The 23,425-nt window shown below is 35.0% G+C and overlaps 1 protein-coding gene across 1 annotated transcript in view; it reads right to left on the bottom strand.

Moving 5' to 3' along the window:
• The window catches only part of MMP16 (matrix metallopeptidase 16), a 176,474-nt gene that overhangs the window by 80,916 nt on the left and 72,133 nt on the right, over positions 1-23,425 (bottom strand). The window contains exons 2-3 of the mRNA XM_036402619.2: positions 11,733-11,881; positions 4,065-4,187 (exon numbers count right to left, since the gene is read on the bottom strand). Coding sequence (XP_036258512.1) covers positions 4,065-4,187; positions 11,733-11,881 — 272 coding nt within the window. The remainder of the gene's footprint in view (positions 1-4,064; positions 4,188-11,732; positions 11,882-23,425) is intronic.

Raw genomic sequence — 23,425 nt, 5'->3', positions numbered from 1 at the left:
TATGAAGTTGCTTCACTAATCTCTCATGTAAGGTTTTTTAGCTTCAACTTTTTTCCAGTTTCAGTTTGCTGACTCTTTGTAGCTATAGACCAAGAAGAGTGCTATCTTGGTTCCTATGGCTCTTGCTCATGTTGATTAAACCTAAACCAGAACTACCACTTTTGACTTTCTGTGGGTTTGATTTTCTACCTACTGCTGCCATGATTGAAAGAATTTATAATTATCTTGTCTCTTCATTTTCATTTCATTCTCCTCAACATTCATTAAAAGAAGATGAAATGTGAAAGAGAAGATATTTCTGAGACAAAAACCCAAGATTAGTAAAATACTTGATGGCCAAATGTTTTTATAGGAAAGCTGTTTTTAGAAATCTTATGTCATAATATGCTACTAGGTAATCTAAAATCAATAACATGCAACATAAACATGGTATGTGTTCTAAATATTACTCTGTATTAATACATTAAAAAAAATTGCTACTATGAATCAACAGTATTTTCAAAGTTTTTTCCTAATCCAGTATTTCCTTATTTTTACAGTGTATTTCAAATATCCAAGAAGAAATTCTCTCTCCATATTCTACACAATATGGACCATTTAGACTATAGAAATTTCATAGTCTATTGCTTAAAAGCCAGATAAGACTTTTCATTGCATACTGAAGCTCCCAGCTAGCATTCATTCATTTATCTGAACAGCATAAAGTTAGACCCGTTCAAATCTTTCATTTTCTTTCAGAAATGAAATCTAGGATATATCTAATTTGTAAAAAAAAAATGACAATTATCTGGGACTTGACTCATTGTCCACTGAAGTCAAGAAAAAGATGAAATTATTTATAGTGGGTTTGGGATGAAGCTATTGACTATCTACAGCTAAGTTTCCTGCACCAATTAAATTATTACATATTGCTGATTGATTAAACTTGTTTTTTCCTTACTTAAACAAGAAAAACCAAATCAGGGTAGTTCTTCAATTATTATTTTATTTTAAATCATTACAAGTTCTAAATCATGGTTATAAATCAAGACAAATATTTTATTTTTACAGAATATTCTCCAATTTTACTTGCAAAAGTATTTTGCAGATAGAATAACCTGGGCAGTTGAGAAATTACTGACTGCTGGAGTTCAGATTATGAATATTATGCACAGAATTCTGATGAGGAGTGCTTCAAATTCAATATTTCTCTATCTAAATTGGACATATAAATATTTATACTCTATTTTTACAAAAGTGAAAACTTTACTGATTCATATTGTTGCTCCTTCTTTAAAGTACTGGATTATTTACTTTTCTAGCAAAAGAGAAGGTGACTGTATTTTTGAGAATCATATGTGCCTTCATAAATACCCCTTAAATTTTTTAAAAAAAACTTTAATTTTTAAAAATCCATTCATAGCTTTCTTAAATTTCTTCTCTGATTCTGTACAATGTTCAGAGACCGTTGTGTAACCTCATACAGCCTAAAATACTAAGGAAAGATTGGGACTATATCATTAAGATCTTTGTAGCTTTTTCTGTAATGGATTTGTAATTTTCTTGTACCCTAGATGTTCTCTTTCACCCCTATACTCTTCTGTCTGGTAAAAAGTTTCAAATAGTTTATGTTTATTTGTAAAAGTGGTTGTATTCTATAGCATGTGTACTAATAATGTTCACAAGGTTTATCAGTATGAACTATACCAGGCAGAAAAATACTGTAAACTGGGTAATTTCATCAGAAACAGAAATTCTAACAAACATCACACATCATCAGTTCAAATGAGAAGAAAGATGCATTCCCTGAGGGAGAGCGAGCATAATTAATGCAGCCCATTGCACATTCCATGCGGATGTTTCCAGTGCTGGAAATCTGTATTTTGGTTCTGTCTGTAAACACATTACATTCTAAGAATAAATATCACCTAAGTCCAAAATTTAATATGTTGTGAAAAGGACATAATAAATGTTCAAAATGTAATATGGGGAAAAAATACATTATGAATGTAACTTCTAATTATAATTGTAATTTTAAGCCGCTTCTTTGGAACTCCATCTTGAAATATTGCAGAACTGTTTCAGGTGGAAAAACTACACATTGAAAATATGGAAATGTTCCAGGGCAAGGAATGGTGGAGCTTGCTTTTGGGAGTATTTGTTGTAGGGTTTTGGTTTTCGTTTCCAAAAAATTGTAAGCTGTAGCATGCACTGAAATGAAGGACAAATTGCTCTTTTGTGGAGGAATTAGTAAACTGGGTTAGCAAGCACACTTCAGACTGCAAGGTTCAACTGGCCAGGAAGGCACAGAATGCAGCTGGAAACCTGCAGGTTATAAAGAGACTGAGGAATGGCACAGAAAAATGGAGAAATGAAACTAGAGAAATGATTAAAATTTTAGGAAACAAAGCAGGTTAAATGTCATTAATTTAATATGTCCTAAGCCTGTAAGCAGGGAATTGGTGAGAAGTGTGAAAAGAATCTTAGTTTTGTTTTTTTTTGGTCTTTATTTCCTTTGGGTTATTTTCTAATTCAAAAAGATAATATAACACCTTTTTTTTTAATTCTAATCAAATTTAGGGTTTCTATTTTAAATATATTTTGTACTGTAATTCACTGCAAAAAATATTACAGACTTATTCACTTCAAAGCTCTGTTTGACTGGAGGTCTTATCAAAGTGAGAGAGAGAGCTTTTTCAAAGAGGGGAGGCAGGAGATAAAGAACTGCTATAAATTCTTCAAGGTGAGAAAGATTACTAGATAGTTGTCACTTGTTTAATACTGGACACCTTCATTTGTTTTTTGGATTAATGCTTTGGGTGACACTCCAGAAGATATACAAGGGGTAGGATTTAGACTGTTGTAAAAAATCCTGTAATGAAATAGGGAACCAGACTCTGTGCAAATCAGAGTGGTAGAAAACCACACATATGAGTAGATGCCTCCTAATTATGCACACACTGCATTTAAATTCTAAAATGCAAATAGGTATAAAGTGCTGTAGGTGGGCATTTTTATTCTAACCAACTATAAATTACATTTACATTAACAATAAAGGACTTCAGCCAATGCAACGTACCAACCCCAAGCTGTCTACTGGCTGATGTTATATCAAAATGTAATGTCTTACACTAGAATTCTCTAATTCAGTTGTAACCACAGTAGTGACATAGGGTTCCCAATGAAACTATACCTTCACCAGGGTATGAGGAACAATCTATATGACAATTATGGTTTATGAACTTTAAATTTAATCCTTGTATGGGTTCATGAATAATGGCACCAGATAATGAATTTGAAAACTATTTTATCCCTCAGAACTTACCCCTGTTAGATATTACAGGAATCCATGATGAGGCTGTGTAAATTTTCCAACAGTTTGTACTGGAATCCTTGGTTTGCTGATAGATTATGGATTTTATATTATATACATGATGACACTTTCTCTGGTTGGCAGAGCTCTAGCGAGTACATCTTGAAAGTTTCCATCTAACTTTCCCTTCAAGGCCTCAGTTTTGACAGCAGGCACACAGTGCTAACTATGCACCAGACTCAGGAGTTATACAGATGTACTGCCCTGCACACACTCCTATGCCCATCATCACCTAGACTGGAATGTGGGTCAGTGACTCATCAAATTATAATCAAATTAATTTCTACTTAGAACAGACCCATAGGCACCTACATTTTGCAGAGACTGACTCCTTTCAATACCCTATTTTACATATTTAAATTAGAAATCTGAGTTTCATTACATACTCCTAGATTCAGAGCGTTATTCCCTGAGCAGTTCCCAAGAAAGTTGAAAGGTAACCCTAAGGAAGTACTGGATGTTTAATTTATGCTGTAAGCTTTGTAGAATTTACTGGCTACTAAATACACACAATTTTAATCCAAGAAAACAATTTGGTTCTTATGCAGCACATCCATACTTTATAGGAGGTATCCATTATAGCACTTTTATATCATACAGTAATAATAAACTTCTCAAAGTATTGAAAACCATTCAGGAATTTATATTTACTTTAGATGGAAAGTCATCACTGTTAGTGACATTTGTATACCTATAGGGATATCTTTGGTACCTGTAAGTGATATGTTTGTGCTGCCATTTCTGTCCTGTTAACGCGTAGCGTTTCCGACGAATGTTAAATTTGGAGCTACCTCTTGTTTGGTCAGGCACACCACATCGAGGTTTCTTCATCCAGCTGCAAGAAACAGCACCACACATTTAAAGCAACATGGAAGAAAAATCATAGCCACTGCATCCCTAATAAAAACATGCATTATACATTATCTGTATATATAATTTATAGAACATAGTAAACTAATAAGTACAAAAGACTGTTGGCATTCTTTTAATTCAAGATACTGAAATTGCTACCTTTTTGATATTACCAAGTTCTTCTATCTTACTCTTTTTCCACACAATGAGAAGTATCTCACTGCAACTGTAAGCTCCTAATGGAGATATTTAATTCAGGAATTATTTCCTAGGAATATTTAATGTTCTGCACAAAATCAAGCTGAAAAATCTAAATCACTTGCAATAAAAAAGATGATTTCAGCAGCACCAGATTTCCCAGACAAAGCTGTATTTCTACAATGCTCTTCAATATTTCATTGTTTTCCAATATTTAAAGAAAAATGAAACTAGCCAGCATTTCAAACATATTATAATTAAGATAATATCTAATTCAAAAGTATAATTTCCACAGTAATATTCTTGAACTGTTTCTCACTTGTAGTGTAAGACACTATTCAGTTCAAAGAAAATACAGCTATAAAGTCATTATTTTATAGTTGAATGACTGCAGGACAATTTACCATCAGGAAGAGAGTAAGGCTAAAGTCTTTTACTGCATAAGTAAAAGACAAATCTCCTGTTACTTTTTCCAGCTTAATGTATTTCTATCATGCCAAACAATTACTTATGTAAAAGCTATAGTTTTCCAATGGCATTTAACAGAAGAATAGTCATACCCTATTTTCAGGCTTTCATGGACAAACTTCTGATCATTAAACTGATATTGTTTTGTAAATAAATGTACACACAGCAGCTGTATATATGCGTGATTGAATGACAGGAGAGTAATTTCAAATGTCATCTCAGAAAGTGGATTCCCTTTGAAACATGCACAGGTAATAAAAAAACTCCAAAAAAGCAAATAGTCAATCATCAGCCTCACTTATTTTGATAAATGTGTAAGAAGTAGTTTAAAAGTACACTCATACTTGTAACACTTCATATATGCAGTAGCTATGGGTATATAGCAAACTGTTTTTCAAAGGCACAAGTAGTTGCTAAGCTCACCAGCCTGTGGGAAAGTACAAAATTTTCTTGATAGTACCAAGATGGGACTGCACCCCACTGGCACTGATAAGAGCCAACAAAAACTGATGTGAGACAAATCTATTAAGTAGTACCGGTCAGGAACTAAAAACTCATGGATTTAACTGCCTTAACTGGAGACATCAAGTTCCCAATCGCCTCTTTCTAATAAGTTCTAATTTCTAGTCAGAATACTTATGCATGGCACATAAAATAGCTGATCTACAAGGACAACAATGTTTTTCCCTAGTGCCTGCAAAGACTGTACTGCAAAAAACTAAAAACCCTTATCCCACCAGCATTTGCTGAAATGCCCTGAAATTTTACTTCAGGTTCCTTTGATTTTTGAAATAAAATAACAATGCAGCAAAGTAGACATTAGGGATTTTTGGGGTGAAATATTACTGAAAAGTTTAATTTGCTCTAATTATGAAAGAAAATGAAGGAAAGAAGTAGACCTCTGTTACAGACCAAAGGGCAATAATATTCTCTTATTGAAATGATATGTTTGCACTTCATGAGATTGAAATTAGCTCAGACCTTCAAAAACTTTTAGACACATTGTTAATAATACTTTTTAATAAGGGTATTATAAATTATGTTGTTGAAACTGAACACAGACATTGAAGAAAAAGATGCAAACTTAACAAAGATTGGTGTTCTCACCTTAAGGTGATATCCCTACATCAAGAGCAAGAAGCAAGGAATAAAGCAAAACCAAATAACTATTATATTTTGTTAGAAACTTGCACAAAGATATTGCATAAAATATACATATACATATATCACTCATAGTTGTATCATTTCAAGGGCAATGACTTAAAAGTCATTGAATTAGCCCTTTCCCTTCTCCAAAAAATTTACATTACTTAGTTTAACTGATGGAGACCTATTTTAATAACAGGGTTTGCTCACTAGCAAGCTAGGAGCAGATAAGAGTAAATATTCTAAGTTCTGAATTTAAAAATTCATCTTCAAAGCTATTGAAATAATTTTTCAAGCCAAAAGATTCAATAATCTTACAGAAAATCGTGTTAATGTAAAAATTTTTTCACAGTTTAGAACTAATACTAAATGTCAAGAACAGTAGGTAATGTGGATTCAAAAGTCAACATTGTATTATCTTACTAGAACTACTGACAATCCTTTTTTAACAAAACAAAATGTGGCCCAAAATAACATGTCATGAAATTCGAGCAGTCACAATTTTTTCCTGTACTGATTTTGAAGTAGTATGTACCTATCAAGGACATCATGTTTGTACCCTTATTGGCTCGGACAGAGAAGGGATGTTCAAGTTGTCGCGCTGTCTGGACCACTAATGTTCTTGCTATTGTTACATGAGGTCTGGGACTGTAGTTCACACAACATAAATCCAAATATAAATCAAATGGAAGTCATTGCAGGCATGGTTCAGTAGCTTTTGGGAAATTATCTTCATGTAAAATTTAAGGAAAGATGCAATTTGCAGCTGAAGATTTGGTACATCACCAAATCTATCACCTAGATCTTAGCTGAGCTAAGTTTAGATGTCAAATTTTAAACAAACCAGAGCATGCCTAGTATGGGAGCTCAGTATTTTCAAGCACAAAAATGAGGCAAAATACTAAAAACTTCAGACAGATAAATTTTCCTTAGATTTCTATAAAATTTTAATTTATTTTTCAACACTAATTGTTCTGACACACATTGGGAGGAAGACTTCTCTTAGTAATTATCATTAATGCTCATGACATTCCAGATACTTAGCACATAATATGGTCTTCCCTTGGGGGAATTGACAAATAAAACATTGATTTGTATGTTCTTCCAAATATAGATTCTTCTAACGTGATATGATCAAGGTCTTCCATGTTCCTGATTGTTTGTTGGAGTTTAATTTTTTGACATGTTTTTGAAATGTTTTGAAATATGCTTCATTTTTAAAAGGTGTATACAAGTAATGATTTTGCCTCTCTTTCATCACTTTGTTTTTGAACTTTGAAAAATCTTTTCTGCAGCAGCCCTTCAAAATTAATATTTTATAAGTACTCAATAAAGAGGCTTAATTGTGACTAATGTTCTCTATCTGTACACTGTGTCACATCACATTCCTCTTCTAACTCCATTAGTTTGAATCTTAAGGAACTATATATGTCAAGAAAATTTAAATATTTTAGACTCACAGCAAATCTAGAAAGATTAAAAGAAAAATATGCAGCAAAACTGTGATGCTCTTCCAGTAGAGAGATGAAACTGAACTTCTATCTCAAGCCACTTGCCTAACCATATTTTGTTTTTGTTTTCTAGGAGGATAAATCTCTTTCTGTCTCTTATTTTTCTTAAGCCTTCAAGAAAAAAATTTACCCTCACAGAATCAGACAATTAAAAATTATAAATTTGGTTGAAGGCCCAAACTGCTTTATCCCTTATCAAAATTGCTGCTAAGGTTGCACAATTGTTCTGTTGTTGTTGGGCTTTGGGGGTTATTTGGGACAGAGTTATAGCAAAAAAGGAAACTAAAAGAGAAGGTTCAGCTTGAGTTACTGCAACTCAACTTAGTGGTTGGACAAATTATAGATGTCTATTTAAGAAAACTACTGAATTATACCCTTAAACTTGTAGTGAGGAGAAGACATCCCAATGAATGTCTTTCAAAGCATCTTTACTTATGTAGTCTGCTATCACAGGATTTATTGACACTTGGTAAGTAAAAAGAGACAGTCAAAGAGTGATGTAAGATATTGTATTTCAGCCCTGATGATTCCTTTTTTAAGACTTCTCATTGGATATTTGCTGGGGGTACCGACCTTATGTACACTTTTGTACAAAAAAAATTACTAATATACTAAGAAAATAAACCACTGGATCAATTCCAACAGCTCAGAATTTACTTTGTGACTGATAGTTAATATATAAACAGCAGAGAGCATGGTTAGAAGTTCATCTAAGCATTGAAATAAGCATTTTTGCCATTTATTTCAAAAGGATGACATTAGAATACAATGAAAGCTTCGTTATTATTGCACAGATTTAGTCAGTATCCGATACATGACCATTGCACCTGTATATCAGGAAGTTTGCAGTGTACTCCTCGAAAGTGCAAAACAAGTCTTGGGAATATGTATAGCAGTTTTAAGAGAAGACAACAACTAGTCTTTTTCTACAATGTTTCTTTTAGGGATGCAGAAGACCAGGAATGCCAAGACAGTGGGTCCAGTTTTAGAACTGTCTTTTTTTTCATGAAACATTGACTGTGTTTGGTAATATATAAATGACACACAGAAAATACTGTGGCACTCCATGCAAACATTAGACAGTATTTTCATTGGGTTAGCCATTCTCATGGTACTTGTATTCAGAACCTCCCCCACATTTCTACACCATTATAAGGATGTCTCTTCCTACCACTCACTCTTCCCTGGAAGAGTGAGTAGTGAGTATCATTGGAGAGCATGTATCATTCTTTCCAAGACACTTGAGAAAAAAAAAAAAAATAGCAAAACCAAGTGAATGCTGAGTAGTAGGGAGAGGATGAACACTGTTCATATTTATGCATACCAAAATACTCATTGAGGGATTATCTTTTTTTCAGAGCAGCAAAATCCCCCCAGGAGACATTTGATGGTGCTGATGCTGTAGGACATTATTTCTTTGTTAATTCCACGAAAGTTAGTTCCTATGAAGTTGCTACTATAACTTTTTAAATTGTTTGTCCTTCTGAAGACAAAGAGGCACATCATAATCTCTTCTCAAGATGTGTCAAAGAAGCAGGTAAATCCTCTTGCATAAGATGAGAACATATTTTTAATGAGGTTCCTGCTTTATTTAGTATTTGGAACATCAGCATTGTTAATTATTACAGCATATTAATGCCAGAGAAACAAATTACAAACTGTCACATATTTCACACCTAAAGAGTATATATACTTTCTGTGTAAATGATAGGGAAAAAAATTTCAAAAATTTACAAAATAATGCCACAAATGAACAACTGAAAAACAATCTACCCTTTATTATGCAGTGATATCACCATGAATATTCAGTGATGTGAACTGATGGTACCTTGAGGCGAGAATTTAGTTAAAAATCAGGTTTTTATTGCTTTGCTTTTTCAACACCAATGTAAGTGTGACAAGCCTTTAAGAGTCAGTTCTCTTCCTAACTTGACTCAAGTGAGTGTGAATCCAAATATCTAAGTAAATGCAGCATTCATCCAGCATGAGTTACATGTATCTAAGAATTTAAATATATTAATGTATCTTTCTGTGTAGAAGAAAATCATGCATCAAAAGATCTCGAAGACTCAATATTCACCAGTTTACAAGATTAATATTTTGGATTGCTGCACAGATGGATTTCTTCCTCTCTTAAATTGCAGAAGTGTAGAAAATCTTGCTGGACAAAATGCCAAATTAGCAACATTAACCATCTCCATTTGAGTTTAGAATTTTGGGTTGGTTTTTTTTTTTCAATTCTCCAGCTCATACTATAAATTGAGATGGCCTCTGCTTTCTCTCAGGTTACCCCTTTCTGTCTCTTTTGTGCTGCTGTGAACAGACTATTTTAGTGAAATACATTGTCTCTGACAAAGCTGCTACTAATGTGCCTTGAAAAGGGTCCTGGTTATTACTGGCAGCACTCTCTCCTCAAAGATCAGTCACTGAAGCTCTGTGAAGAGCACAGACTCCTCACCCTGCAGAGGACCATAAACTTACTTTGAGCATGGCTCTCTCACAAGGCATTTACTGCTATTGCACTGCATGGTCTGTGGTCCTTTAAATTCCTAAACTGAGAGATGAGTGATCAACTCACCTCCCCTGAGGGCAGCCACAAAATCTGCTTTGTTTTATTGCTTTTCAATGCAATGGAGTATGTGTCAGTGGAATAAAATGATTTTTCCAATCCTGCCAGCATTTTGTGTAGTCTCTTCCCTAAACTCTAAATGATAGAAAAATCATTAATGTCATCTACTTTACCATAAAAGAATAACAAAAGATGACACATCAGGTTGGGGGTGGTAAATAGGAAATAAAGGACAATTTCCCCCCTCCTCCAATAAGGATTTTAGAGCAGTAGAAGCATATTTCACTGAAGCAAGTGTTGGATATGCAGTGACAGCACTATTGAATTATTGCTTGCTTTTGAAGCAAAGTAACTTTTTCTGAAATCACAAGATAATCTTTATCACAATTTAACTGAAATGAGTCCAACAAGCACTCCAAATCAGAGAATAGTTTAAATTTGAAAAGACCTCTACCATCATTGATTCTAACCATTATCATGGCACTGCCAAATCCACCATCAAACCATGCCCCTAAGTGCCACACCGACACTTTCCTGGGCAGCCTGTTTCAATGCTTGACAACTCAGTAGGTGAAGAACTGTTTCCTAATATCCATCTAAACCTCCCCTGGTGCAACTTGAGCCTTGTCAGGTCACTTTTTACTTGGGAGAAGGGGCTGACCCTTGCCTAACTACAACCTCCTTTCAGGTAGCTATAGAGAGTGGTAACATATCCCTGAGCCCCTTTTTTTAAGTTAAACAGCCACAATTCCCACAGCTGCTCCTCACAGGATTCATGCTCCAGACCATTCCTCAGCCATGTTACCCTCCTCTGGACAAACTCCAGCACCTCAATGTCCTTCTTGCAGTGAAGGACCCAAAATAGAATGGGAGATTCAAGGATAGGCCACACCAGCGTGAAGTACAGGGGCATAATCACTGCCCTGGTCCTGCTGTCTTAATTCCAGATATGTTCTCTTAATTGTGTATTAATAGTCCCTGGGTTTTTGTTTTGGGGTTTTTTGGGACATTTTTAAAATTTGGCATAGTACAGAGTTGTTTGAAAGTGTCCTGTAATAGCTCTTTCACAGAGTTTCTCTGTGTCCATTCTGTCACCAAAATCAGACACAGAGCCTGAAACAACTTCAGAATCGCAAAGGGCATGCAAAACTAATTCAATTTTACTGCATGTTAAAATCACTACACCTGTTTTTTTGTAACTAGAAACCATTAGAAAACAAATGGGCCAGTAGAGTCTGCCAAATTGAATAAATAAGAATAAAGAAATTTACACTAAAGATTTTCCAGTAAAACAGGACTCCTTCAACTGTGATTCATTTCACAGATTCTTGCCAGTTTTAAATATGTTTTCTCCCTTCCACAATGATGACCTTTTGGTCCTTACTTTAGGTAACCCTGTGATATCTTGTTTACAATCACTTGCCCAAAGGCAGACATCAGTTAGGCAGGTGATGACCTGCTACCACGAAATAAAAAAGCTGAAGAAAATGAAAAGGCAAGGAAGAGAGAAACGATTTTCCTCCCCATCTGAAGCTGCAACACTATTTGGATACTCCACTTATGCTGCTGCTTCCCAGTTCTATTTTACCCTGCTTGAAACAGAAAAGTCAAGAGCAGTTCAGTACTGGTTACTTACTCAATTGTGTTCCTGTCCACTTTTCCTGTCATATTAATGCCATAGAACTGCTGCATGGCAGCTATAGCTGATTGCATGGTTTCTGCAGAGCGCAACACCGACATTCGGGGGTCACTTGGTGGAAGGTAGCCATACTTTTGTAACCATACCTGCAATGACAAGTGCAGTGGCTATTAAATAGAAATTAGAGATAAAGAAAATGCTCCCTAGTAATTAGTTGTATACCATACATAAAGAAGATTCTAATTCACCAAGTATATGTCCTGCTAGTTTGGGTGCTTGGAGTTTTTTATTTTATCTGCAGATAAGAAATTCTTTGGGAATTTTATTTCACCTTCTTTATTAAAGATTCTGTTGCTGTAAGACTTACAGAGTTTTCTACCCAGAAGCCATCTCTCTTTATTATCTGAAACTGCCTGCTTCAATTATTTATTTAATGTATTTATTTATTTATTTGAAGCTACAACTTAAGCAGCTAACCCTGTCTCTAGGCATTTCACATAGTGTTTTAAGCAGACAAGATATAAATCTTCAATATATGCCACATACAATTGACTGCTCACATGGCACATAATAATATTCACCATCTACAATAACAAATCCACAATAGCTCACACATTTACACTAAATTGTTATTGTCTCTCGAAGAACATGAAAGAGAGGGTAGGGAGACATTCAGCTTTCTGAGAATAATATCAAAATCACATGCTTATAGGCAAAGCAGGTTTCAAGGAGATAGTAAAGTAGCAGAGTCTGCCTTCACTTAGAGAAAACTCTCTGATAAGAGGAACTGCCTTTTAAAATCAAGATGGACTTAATGCCAAATGCTTATGCACTTAATTGTGTAGAAGTGTGAGGTCCAAATTACTGAAAGCTTTATGGATTAAAGCCACTATCTTAAGAACCCTTGGACAAGCCCTCTGAAACCTGCTGTCCTCTTGAGGCAACATTTCATTAAAAAGTAGCGGCAGTTATCATGTTTCTATGTATTCTCAAAATCAAGACTATACAGAAAACAGTGATAGACTTTTGAGGAAGTGAGGACACTGATACAGCTTTAAAAATGTCTTTTCCTTTGAGGGCTGGAAGTGCTCACTAGAATGAAAGGTACATATATTGCCAATCTAAAAGACTCTGTTAAAATGTATTGCTGCAGTTTCACTCCCCCCAGTAACAAAATATTTGCAACTACATAAATCTGATCTTCTGTTCTTTAACAAAAAAAAAAAAAATCAAAATTGATTCAGTCACCTCTTTCAAACATATCACATCACAATTCACAGATTCTGAATCATTACATTAATGATCGGTATCAACCCACCACACCTTATAGTGTTTTGCAGGATCTCTGCCTCATACAACACTTCTGGGTTTTTACCTGCTTGTATGTACACTGTTTATATGCAGCCTAACACCAACCTATGTGTCTATTTCCGGTTTTATATTTATCTTGACAAGTCCACCATGTTAGTTTTACAGCAGGTTAACCACTGCTGTGGTGCACTCCCCTTTTATGAACACAGTGAAGATGATCACTTTGAATTAACTTATTATTAAGGTTCACTTTACTAACACCGAATGTGCTTAATAGGTGAACATTGGCTCAGTGTAAGTAAAAGATCAAACTGGAATTAAAGATTGTGGAAATCTTCAGGTTATGAGGTGAGATATTTCTAATTTAAACATGTTTACCTTAAACACACATTTACCTGTGCAGTTCACACACAAATTCAAAAACCACAGAATCACAAAGTCACTGAATACTCTGAGTTGGAAGGGACCCACAGGGATCATCAAATCCAATCCTTAAATGAATGGCCCGCAGAGATCAAACCCACAATCTGTTTGTGAGCTCCGCAAAACACGGAAATACAACAGGATAGGGAGGATAGACAGGATTAAGATCCAGGCTAAAGTCCGTCATCTTCACACTATCTCTGTATACAGGAACCATTCAGAATAAGGAAATTTTGTTTAATAGATGGGAAAATGTGCTTATTTACAATATAAATGAATTGCTACAATCAGTACCTACATACAATGTTATATATTCATACCTTCTTACACTTTGCAGTTTTAAGGAAGAGCTTGTGTACATTAAGCGTGTGCAAGATTTGGGTAAGTACAGAAATAACTTTGTTTATGTGCCACTTTGCAGATGAAGCCTGTTCTTCCCTACATTATTGGAAGATAGCTCTGAAAGGCCAGACAGAGCCTGAATGTTGGCAAGAGCAATGTACTAGGCAGAAACAAGATCATGGAACTAAGAAATAAATGTCTGACACAGAGTGGATTGATTCCAGCATAGTATGTACAGTCTCTTTGCATTAATATTTACAATGAATACATTTAATAATGGGGTTATTTTTATATTCATCTTCTCAAGGCAATGATATCAAAACAAATAGTAAGGGAAGAAAAATAGTTCTGAGTAGCATGTCACAGTTATGTAAAATGGTGCCCCCTTCTTGCCACCTTCTCAGCAAGAACTTGGTATGCAGACACAGATCAGGGCTTTTTATGAAGCTCTCAGGTGCTAAGGGCAGACAAAATTGCTTGATAAGCTTGGGAGGTCACCTATCACCACACAAAACTATCCTCACTGCAGCATAACTGAAGAAGTCAGAAGTATGGGGTTGCAAGTAAGAAAACTTGCCAGAAGTTAAACTTTCAGATATCTCAATTAGCAAAGATTTTAATAGAGACAGAAAAAATATCTTGGGGACTACTGCTCATGGGAGAAGTAGGGCAGGGAGAACAAACAAGAATCTAGCAGAGTGCCACTGCAGACACACTTGGCAGAAAAGGAAAAGAGAGTTGGCTCAGAAACAGAAGGAGAGGACAGTATAGCCTTTCTCTATCTAAAAAGTCTTACATGCAAGGTAAGTACAGGATGCCTGAAAGCCACCCCCAATCTTTGAACAAAAGAAGTAGACCACCTGGGTCTTCCCTCAGCCTTCAAAATAGCATAGAAGACACAGCCAACATACTGGAAAGTCAGATGACACTCTGAAAGTAAGTTTCTTTTTGAAAATTCAGACAAATCGACCTCAGGTGAATGTTTGAGAGCTAGTAGCATTCCGTGTTACAGAATTCTTTACTCTGTCCTTATGAGAAAGAATTATGAAACAAGAAAAAGACAGAAAATCTGGTTCTGCAGTTTTCTGCAAGAAGAATAAAAACTTTTGAAGGACCTTGGCTAGGACTACCAGATATCTGAAATATGCACCTCAGATTTTATTGTTCATAGTCCAAATGCTGTGAACTATAGAGGAGAAGCTTAACTTAAAGCCCAGAATATATAGCAAAACAGCAACGAGGAAAAGAAACAGTGTGAGAAGGAGAATGAAAGAAAAAAAATTCTCTTGGTCTTGTACTTTTGAGGAAAGCTATAAAATAAATTATACAGAGAAGAATTCCCCCCCCCCCCCCCCCCCACTGAAATTAGACTTAGTCTGCCTTTAAGGTACTTCAGCAATGACAGTGTCTTGGCAAGCCTCATCCTGACGAAATCTTTGGTCTTGGAACAAAAAAATAGTGAAGTAGATCCCTCTAACATGCAATGTCTTGGATGCCAATGGGACCCATTGCACAGACTCCAAATAAGTGATAGATTTCATTCCTTTCTACAATTTAAGATAAAATACTGCTACTTCAACTCCAGTTTTTGGGAAAGTCTTTCTTGTCCTGCTGCAAAATGAGTTCCATGGTATCTCTCAGGTAACACAGAAAAACACAGCTGGAAGGCAATAGGTTCCACCATTTCCCTCTCTAGTACAGTGGTTTAGTATCCCACCACTGTGAAGCTTCCTTTAGAGTTGAATCCTTCTTACTATGATTTAATACTAATTTAAACCTGTAAACTTTTTATTTTACCTGCTACAGGTAGAGGGAACCAATTATTTCCCTTCTGAAGCAGCCTTTTATGTATTGAACTTTCTGATTTCACTCTTTCTAATATTTTAAAAATGAACTAAAGAAACCTCTTTTGCTTTATCATATTTCATTATCTGTCTTTACCTCCAGAGAACCTGAAGCTAAAGTCTATCTTTACTAAGCATTTGCTTGCACTAGATTTCTGTTAGTCCCCATTGTTGGCCTATTAAAAAACACTGGAGTTTAGCTGTAGTGTTAGGAGTAATTCACAAAAATATGGACCAAATATTTCACTTTGGAAAAAAACCAAAAAAATACCAGAAAAAACACAAATAAAATTACCCTAAAATATTTGTATTCAATAACAGAACTTCAAGGCTTATGTCCCATTTGTTTATACATTTTGAAATTGTAAACCCATGTTTTACACATTTTTTCCCACCAGAAAAGTTTTTTCAGCCTAATTCCACTTTCTGTTCTCATAATTGTAAAGAAAATGGGAAACAGAATCCACTGGTGAGGAAATCTGTAGACATGACAGGAGTTTGTTGAGGACCTGACAGTTCTGCAGGCATCCATGGAACCTGTAAGTGCTCAGCATATGAGCTTTATCACCTTCCAGATTTTGGATGTCATTGACTAGATACCTAGCGTTTGAGGTTTTTTAATGACATGATGAAAAAAATCTTTTCATTTTAGTTTGTAACTGCTACTTATGCTGTGCTGTGTGGATCATCTGGCTGTGGAACAGATAGAACTTTCTGACATGGCTGTATTTTTTTTCTCCTCTAAAGAATAAAGAATGGGCTAACTTAAAGTGTATTAAACGCACTAAGGGATCCTAATCATTAAGATCTGTGCTTCTTTAGGAAGAAAGATTGATTTAAAAAACAGTATGTCAACACCAAACTCTTATTAAGAACAAAGAAAATGGATGTATTACCATTAAAGATTAAAGAAGAATATTATTAAGACAGAGTTTCAGATAGATTACTGATTTCTAAGAGAGAAGAAAGCTTAGCAACAAATTATTAACATTCCTGAATTACAGCACATAGTATAAGCTACAATACAATTATGTTCAATGAACCTGAAGGTTTAGTAAATCAGTCTAGTAAAGCACAAATAAAAACAATTTCATAAATATCTTCAGTAGTGCAGCTGCATATAATTATTATTCATGTATTCCTATTCCTGTTTTAGATTTTATCTGCAGACTTACTATCTTTACTGAGTAAAACTGTGATATTTCATAATTTCAAAATATTTTGACTTCTGTTTTTTAATATATTTCCACCAAAGACACTGTAAGTGAAATTATTTTAAGTGTCTGAGTAATTCAGATTTGTATTTTCAAAAAGCATACATTTACAATTCTAACTTACAGAGATCACCCCAGGATTTAGTTGTTCAAGTGCTGATGTAATTTTGAATGGGATTGAAGGCTTTAACTATAGTAAGGATAAATAAGCAAGCTCTAGAATTAGTATCCATATGACTAAATTGTTTCTTCATTTAGGTCAAATGATCATAGCTAATGGTGTGGTTTAATTACAGACCCACCTACCGCAGCTAATACTGACTTTTCAGTGACAACTTGATAGACAAATAGTCAGAAATAAACCACAGTGTTTACACAGAGCATTATATAAAATCTTCTGATGTCTTTCCTTCCTCTCGCCTCCAGTGCCACCAGTTCCCCATCAGTGGTGTTTTTTCTTCTTAACAGAGTACACAGATGTGAATGGGTATATGGTGCATGGCATACAGCTAGTAAGGAAAAATACTTCCAAGAAAAAACACACACAGTCCAGGAGACTCTACCTAGTCTATCAGTAATGTCTACAGAATGAAAATAAGAATTATAATAGATAAAACAGAAGTTTAATGGTCATGATTGGTTTAGTACCTGTGGCTTTGAGATAATTAATCCTTAACAATTAAAAAATCAGCTTGCATGTTCAGAGTGCACTGAAGCTAACAAACAAATCAATTTCTTGTAAATTGTATAGTACTGTGGAAAAGATCTTAAAATGAAGGAAGCATCTTCAGACCAAGAAATTATCTTTTTTACTGCTTTGAACATGCCAGAAAGTAAAGGTCAAAACACCATCTTGCAAAATTTCGCTCCCCATTGACATAAACTAGAAAGTGACCAACCTATTTTCTTGTGAATTATTGTGACAACCCTCCCCAAGAAACAATTTACATGTGACACTGGAACATTCTTAGACACATTAATGATAGTAATCTTTACTGGGGATTTCAAAAATTGTAGCAGGGACATAATAATTCAGACAAGTCTGTGGGATGTCTAGGTTGCAGCCTGCACTACAGTAAATACTTGGATACAGTTGACCTCAAAGTGGGTCACAGAAGAGAATAAATTTGGCTTGACTGGATTCAGTGTTTCTGCAGCTAGTCAGTTCAAAATTAATTGAGGCACCTCCACTGTTCTATTAGGTATCTGCCTATTGATTTTTCTGCATTCTACCTACAAAATAGATGTGAAACTGAACAATCTTACTATATTAGTCTCCAACAGCAGAAAACTAGATTTACTAACACATGATACTGCATTTTAGCAGAGAGGTGAAAATCTAGAATTTCCCCACTCACATGTATGGTGACAGAGATAATTTTAAAAGGGTACTCCTCTTCTCAGTGAGAGGCAGCTCAAGAATGAAGGCTCCACCCCAAATCCAGAAGCTCTGCATTGTAAGTGACTTTGATTCAAATTTGGAGTCCAAGGAGTAACAAAAGTAAAAAGGCAAAATATATTCAAAACTGTGTGCTTAATTCCTCCCATTTGTAATTCAAGTTTAGTTTAAATATTCTAAATAATTTCCTTTACTGCCACATTTACACATGGGAAAATCAATGTAGCTTGAGAGCAGCAGAAGTGGGAGGTGTAAAAGAGCTGCCGGGGGCACCAGGCCAGAGCCATTTACAGATCCCAGGCAGATGGGAATCCACCAGTAAGCAGCAGATGTGGGGTCTACGTATAGCACTGTCCTTCAGCAACAGAAATATGCCTGGAACAGAGATTAGACACTACCCAGCTCCAAAGGCAGAAGCTATATTGTTTATTCACTACTTCTACTGTTTGTGTGGAGAGTGGGTTAGTGGTATAACAACTCTGAAACAAATTCCTGGCCTGGAAAGAAACTCTTGATCATTTTCTCAAGCACATTTATAACTGACTTCAGAATGTGGACCTTGTTCATTAGTTGCTCGGGGAAATTTTGTTCAATCACTAATAGAAATCTCTGGCATAGTCTGGCAGAGACCCAGACCAGTGGAAATACTTCTGCAAATAAAACTTCTAGTAGATGTAAATACTCAATCATACAGCTCATGTTAAAGGACTCTGTCTCTGCATCTTACTAGAATTTCTATAGCTTCTAGAAAAATATTAAGTGCTCTGCAGAGATAAGAATGCTGTATTGAATATTCTGGCTGAATTTGTCCTAACTGGTCCCAAAAAAAGAAAAAAAAAAAAAAAAAAAAAAATTCTAAGGCCATGGGGATGAATAAGGCACTAGAGCATCACTTCTATGAAGGAAGACTGAGAGACCTGTGACTTTTCAGCTTAGAGAAGAAAAGGCTCCAGGGGTATCTTATCTATGTACACAAATATCTGAAAGGAGGGAGCAGAGAAGATGGAGTCAGGCCCTTTTCCACAGTGCCCGGACCCATGACCAGAGGTTATGGGTACAAACTGAAACACATGAAATTCCAGTCTAAGGAAACATTTTTTTACTGTGTACTGGCAACAGGCTGCCCACAGATGCTGTGGAGCCTCCTTTCTTGGAGATACTCAAAAGCCATCTGGATACGGTCCTGGAAGGTGGTTGGACAGAGGTCTCTTTCTACAATATCTGTTCAATAGGACTTTTGCTTAATGAATTTCAAACTAACAAAGAACATAGGTGCAACATTGCAACTTTCTGCCTGACAGCTAAGCAATTGTATACATTTAGCATCACAATACTTTGGGGCACAGTTGTTTATTCTTAGAAAAAAGGCAAGTAGGGAACTGAAAAACTACTAGGGAAATAGAATTTGCTGCTTAGATCCTACAGCTTAGTACTTGCTTGAACTTTTGCTTCTTCTGGTTTAGATTTCTCAAGAGAAACCTATCTCTCCTCGGACACATATTCTAAACAATCAAAGCAATGCATTTCCTCATGAATTCATGAGGACTGCCTCACTGCTTCAATCTCCATCCTACAAGCAGGAAAGTCTCCATGTGACTGCCACTAACTGGAAATGACCACATTTTTTAGGCTCTGAGAATATAATTGTAGGCAACCATGTACTTCAAAAGGGAGGTGTGCACATCACTAAAACTTAAAAAAAATATGTTTTTTTCTCATAGGCTATAAAATCATTAGCAGCAGCAGCAGCACCAGAAACAGAAACTTTATACTACTGTAAGAGTGAAGAAATCTTGGTTATTTGGTATGCCTGACTTATATGGCGCTAATATAAATTACAGGCCATGATGTGAACCAAAACAAAAACATTGTGTATTGACCAAAAATAAAGTAATGATCACTTTCTTTTTTCTATATCCCAATAGGTTGTTTCAAATAATTTTACTAAAGTACCCGAACTTTGTTCTAAAACATTTATGTAGGAAACCAACAGATGGTAGTGTGTTACTTTAAAAAGGCTTGTGGAAAGGTGGACCATTGTAAAAAACAAAAAGGTAAATCTACAAAATTCCTTTGGGGAAATGATTAGTCAAACCATATTTGGCTCTTGGTATTTGAATCCATTAGATAAAATAACCTTACTATTATAATTTATGCAGTTTTAATTTACAACACCGAAATAGACAAAATGCAACGCAAACATCTAAAGGAAATGTGACTTGAGCAAACTTTTTTTGTCCATCTTGCCTTTATTTAATTTTCTTCATTATAAGAGGTTTTTCTCATTTTATAAACATTAGAAACATATTCTGAACCACTAAAACATCCACTAAATATTTACATAAATGTTTACTGAATAGATATCAATAATATGAATAGTCTTATTATGGGTTAAACTAAAATTGCATTAAAGCAAAAGAACAGAAATGCAACAGCACAATAAATGTTTTTGTTGATTTATACTTCATAGGTTTTTTACAACACCTTTATAAATAAGATTGCATGTAAATTCGTACTTTACCACACATAAGCAGTGTTTAAAAGTTTGTCTGTAGAAAACAAACTGGCTATGCCAAAGTCAAGAATAAAGCTGCCTTCAGTGGTAACAGGAGGTATTTAACTGAATCAGTTAGTTCCTGTATTTGGATGAATATCACTTTTCTTTCCTTGTATGTATGTTTAAGCAATTAATGATGTTATGACTATTAGCAACATAAACTTTAGCACAGTATGTTTGTTTACCACAGTCAAAAGATATTTTAAATGTAAATATATAAATATATGCTATATCCACTTGTAACTTGAATATATTTTTTTTTTCTTCTGTTTTTCAAAGTCAGATATGTAAGACGCAAAATTTCAGATCCTCTACTTCTTTGCTGGACATGATTGCATATTTTAGAAATACTTCCTTTTTTGACTGGTCTAAGATTTATGATATTTACAGTACTGTTATAGCTTCTTGAAAAATCTGATTTATATTTTCCTGCAGAAATCTGTAGATAGAAGATGAATGTGGATTTTGTAAATACATAAAATTGATGTATGTTAGCAGTTTGTCATTTCCCAGGGAGAGATAAGAAGACAATGTAATGAACAAAAATGATAATTCTGTCTTTCCCAAATTACTTTATTTGGTCCACATGGCGGAATGAAAACAAAACAGAAGTAAATACTACAACAGAACAGTTAAAATAAAAACCTCATAACATCTGCAAGGAGGCCAGGGAGCCCATAAAAAAAGGAAGTAAATTTCCTGAATTGAATGATTTCTTCATGAGGAAGATGGACAACATTCCAGTTCAGCCACTGTTTTGCAAGGAACACAGTCAGTTCAGCTACATCATGAGTGTATCTGATCAGAGGCCCCAGTGCTGAAAAGGCAGTTCAGAAAATAGCATGTCTTCTATCCCATACTGTTTTGGTTTCTGACTGATACCCCAGTTTTGAATATGCTGGTCCTGTAGAAGAGTTTCCATGGGATATTGATCTATAATTAATGTTTCCCGCTTTCATTTCCAACACTTCTTCAGAAAACGCCTGTGGGAGATGCCTCTGCCACAGGGAGGGCAGGGATCAATCAGAACCTAGTGCTGCCCTTTGTACATGCTAGCTTCTAATGATTCTCTGTGATAGTTTATGCAAATTACACCTGTCCATGTTTTCCTCTGGTACGTGTGGTTCAAATAGAGCCACATAGTGCCCTATAGCTAAAAAGGTAACAAAAACACTGGGTAAACATTTTTACCTTTTTTTTCATCTTCATCAATGATCACATATCTTTCATTGATCCTGTTTTAGCATGGATCAAAATAGATGAATACAGTTGATTTTCTGTATAGAGTTAAAATCTTATGCAGCAAGAAAAGGTGAATTCGGTACTGGAATTTTTAGCTTTTGACTACTGCCAATGATACTAAGGTGAAGGAAAAAAAAACAGAAAGTATAGAGAAAACTATCTCACTTGCTATAATAAAGACATAAATTCCAAGGTAAAATATTTATTTTCCTTGAAACAATGTCTGTGTAAATTAGTGGCAGAATATGACCAACTCAGGCTTGCTTTATTAGCCTCCAACTCTCATAAAGACAAAAAGGTCCTTATACATCATTTGATGTCTATTTTGCTTGCAATACACTAACTCACCAGCTGTTTGTAAGCCTCCTGCAAGTAGCAGAAAAACTGAATATATTTCAGTACATCTGCAACTCTCCTTTTTATGTCATCCTCTAAATGCTATTTTTGTTAAAGGACAGAATCACAAAAATAGAAGAGGGGAAAGGGAAGTGGTAGATTGATTCATGTGAGGGATGTGACAAGGTGATTCCTGCAGGCAGAAAGGGACGTAGAGTAATTGCTACAAAGCAAGCCACAGGATTATCTTTTATTAGCTCCCCTATGGGCTGTGGTCATGTGTTTTGCAATTTTAAAATGTAGTAGAACAATTTCAGCTTTGTTTAATTAGGACCTGATGCTGTGAATCCCTGAGTGCTCTCAGTAGCCATAGGTTCAGATGGATGCTTAGAGCACTCAGTACTCAGCTCAACTCAATCAAGTATCACTACCAACCAACAACAAATTTAGGATTTATCCATACTTTTATATATATTTATATATGTACTTACATTCATCACTGGTAATATTTCCAAAGTTCACATATTTTAGAAGTTGGGGGTTTTTTTATAAATACATTGATTTTCTAGCTCAAACATGCAAGATAGAATCACAATGACAGAAAATGCCAGGGAAAATTATATGGTATGTTTTTCTGTTTTCTTCTTCCAAAAGATGTGGTCTTCCATGAAATTAAGTAACCTAGTACATTTTGAAAATTACATTTGCAATTAGTAATTATCCTGTGTTCTCATAGCAATGCCATTAGTATCTTAATCCTGTGAATACAATATTAAGCATCCCAAGCAGCAGTTTATTTGATATTAATTTGTTTTTAGTTTAACCTATGTTTTTTAGACTTGGTCTACCATAAACTAGAGGCAAAATTAGACCTTGTTTTACCCCTTCAGCAATTAAATCCAAATTCCCAAAAGTGTGCATACATTTTTTAGAGGTTCAAAGTGCAAGTGAGAACAGATTTTAAGTATTAAAGACAAGGGTGGGTGTTTACAACAGTTTATCTTTGTAAGCATATCTACATT

Source organism: Molothrus ater, chromosome 1 (assembly GCF_012460135.2).
Source record: "Molothrus ater isolate BHLD 08-10-18 breed brown headed cowbird chromosome 1, BPBGC_Mater_1.1, whole genome shotgun sequence".
Taxonomy (NCBI): Eukaryota; Metazoa; Chordata; class Aves; order Passeriformes; family Icteridae; genus Molothrus; species Molothrus ater.
Note: the sequence above shows the minus strand (reverse complement) of the source record. Positions and strands in the feature narration are given on the sequence as shown.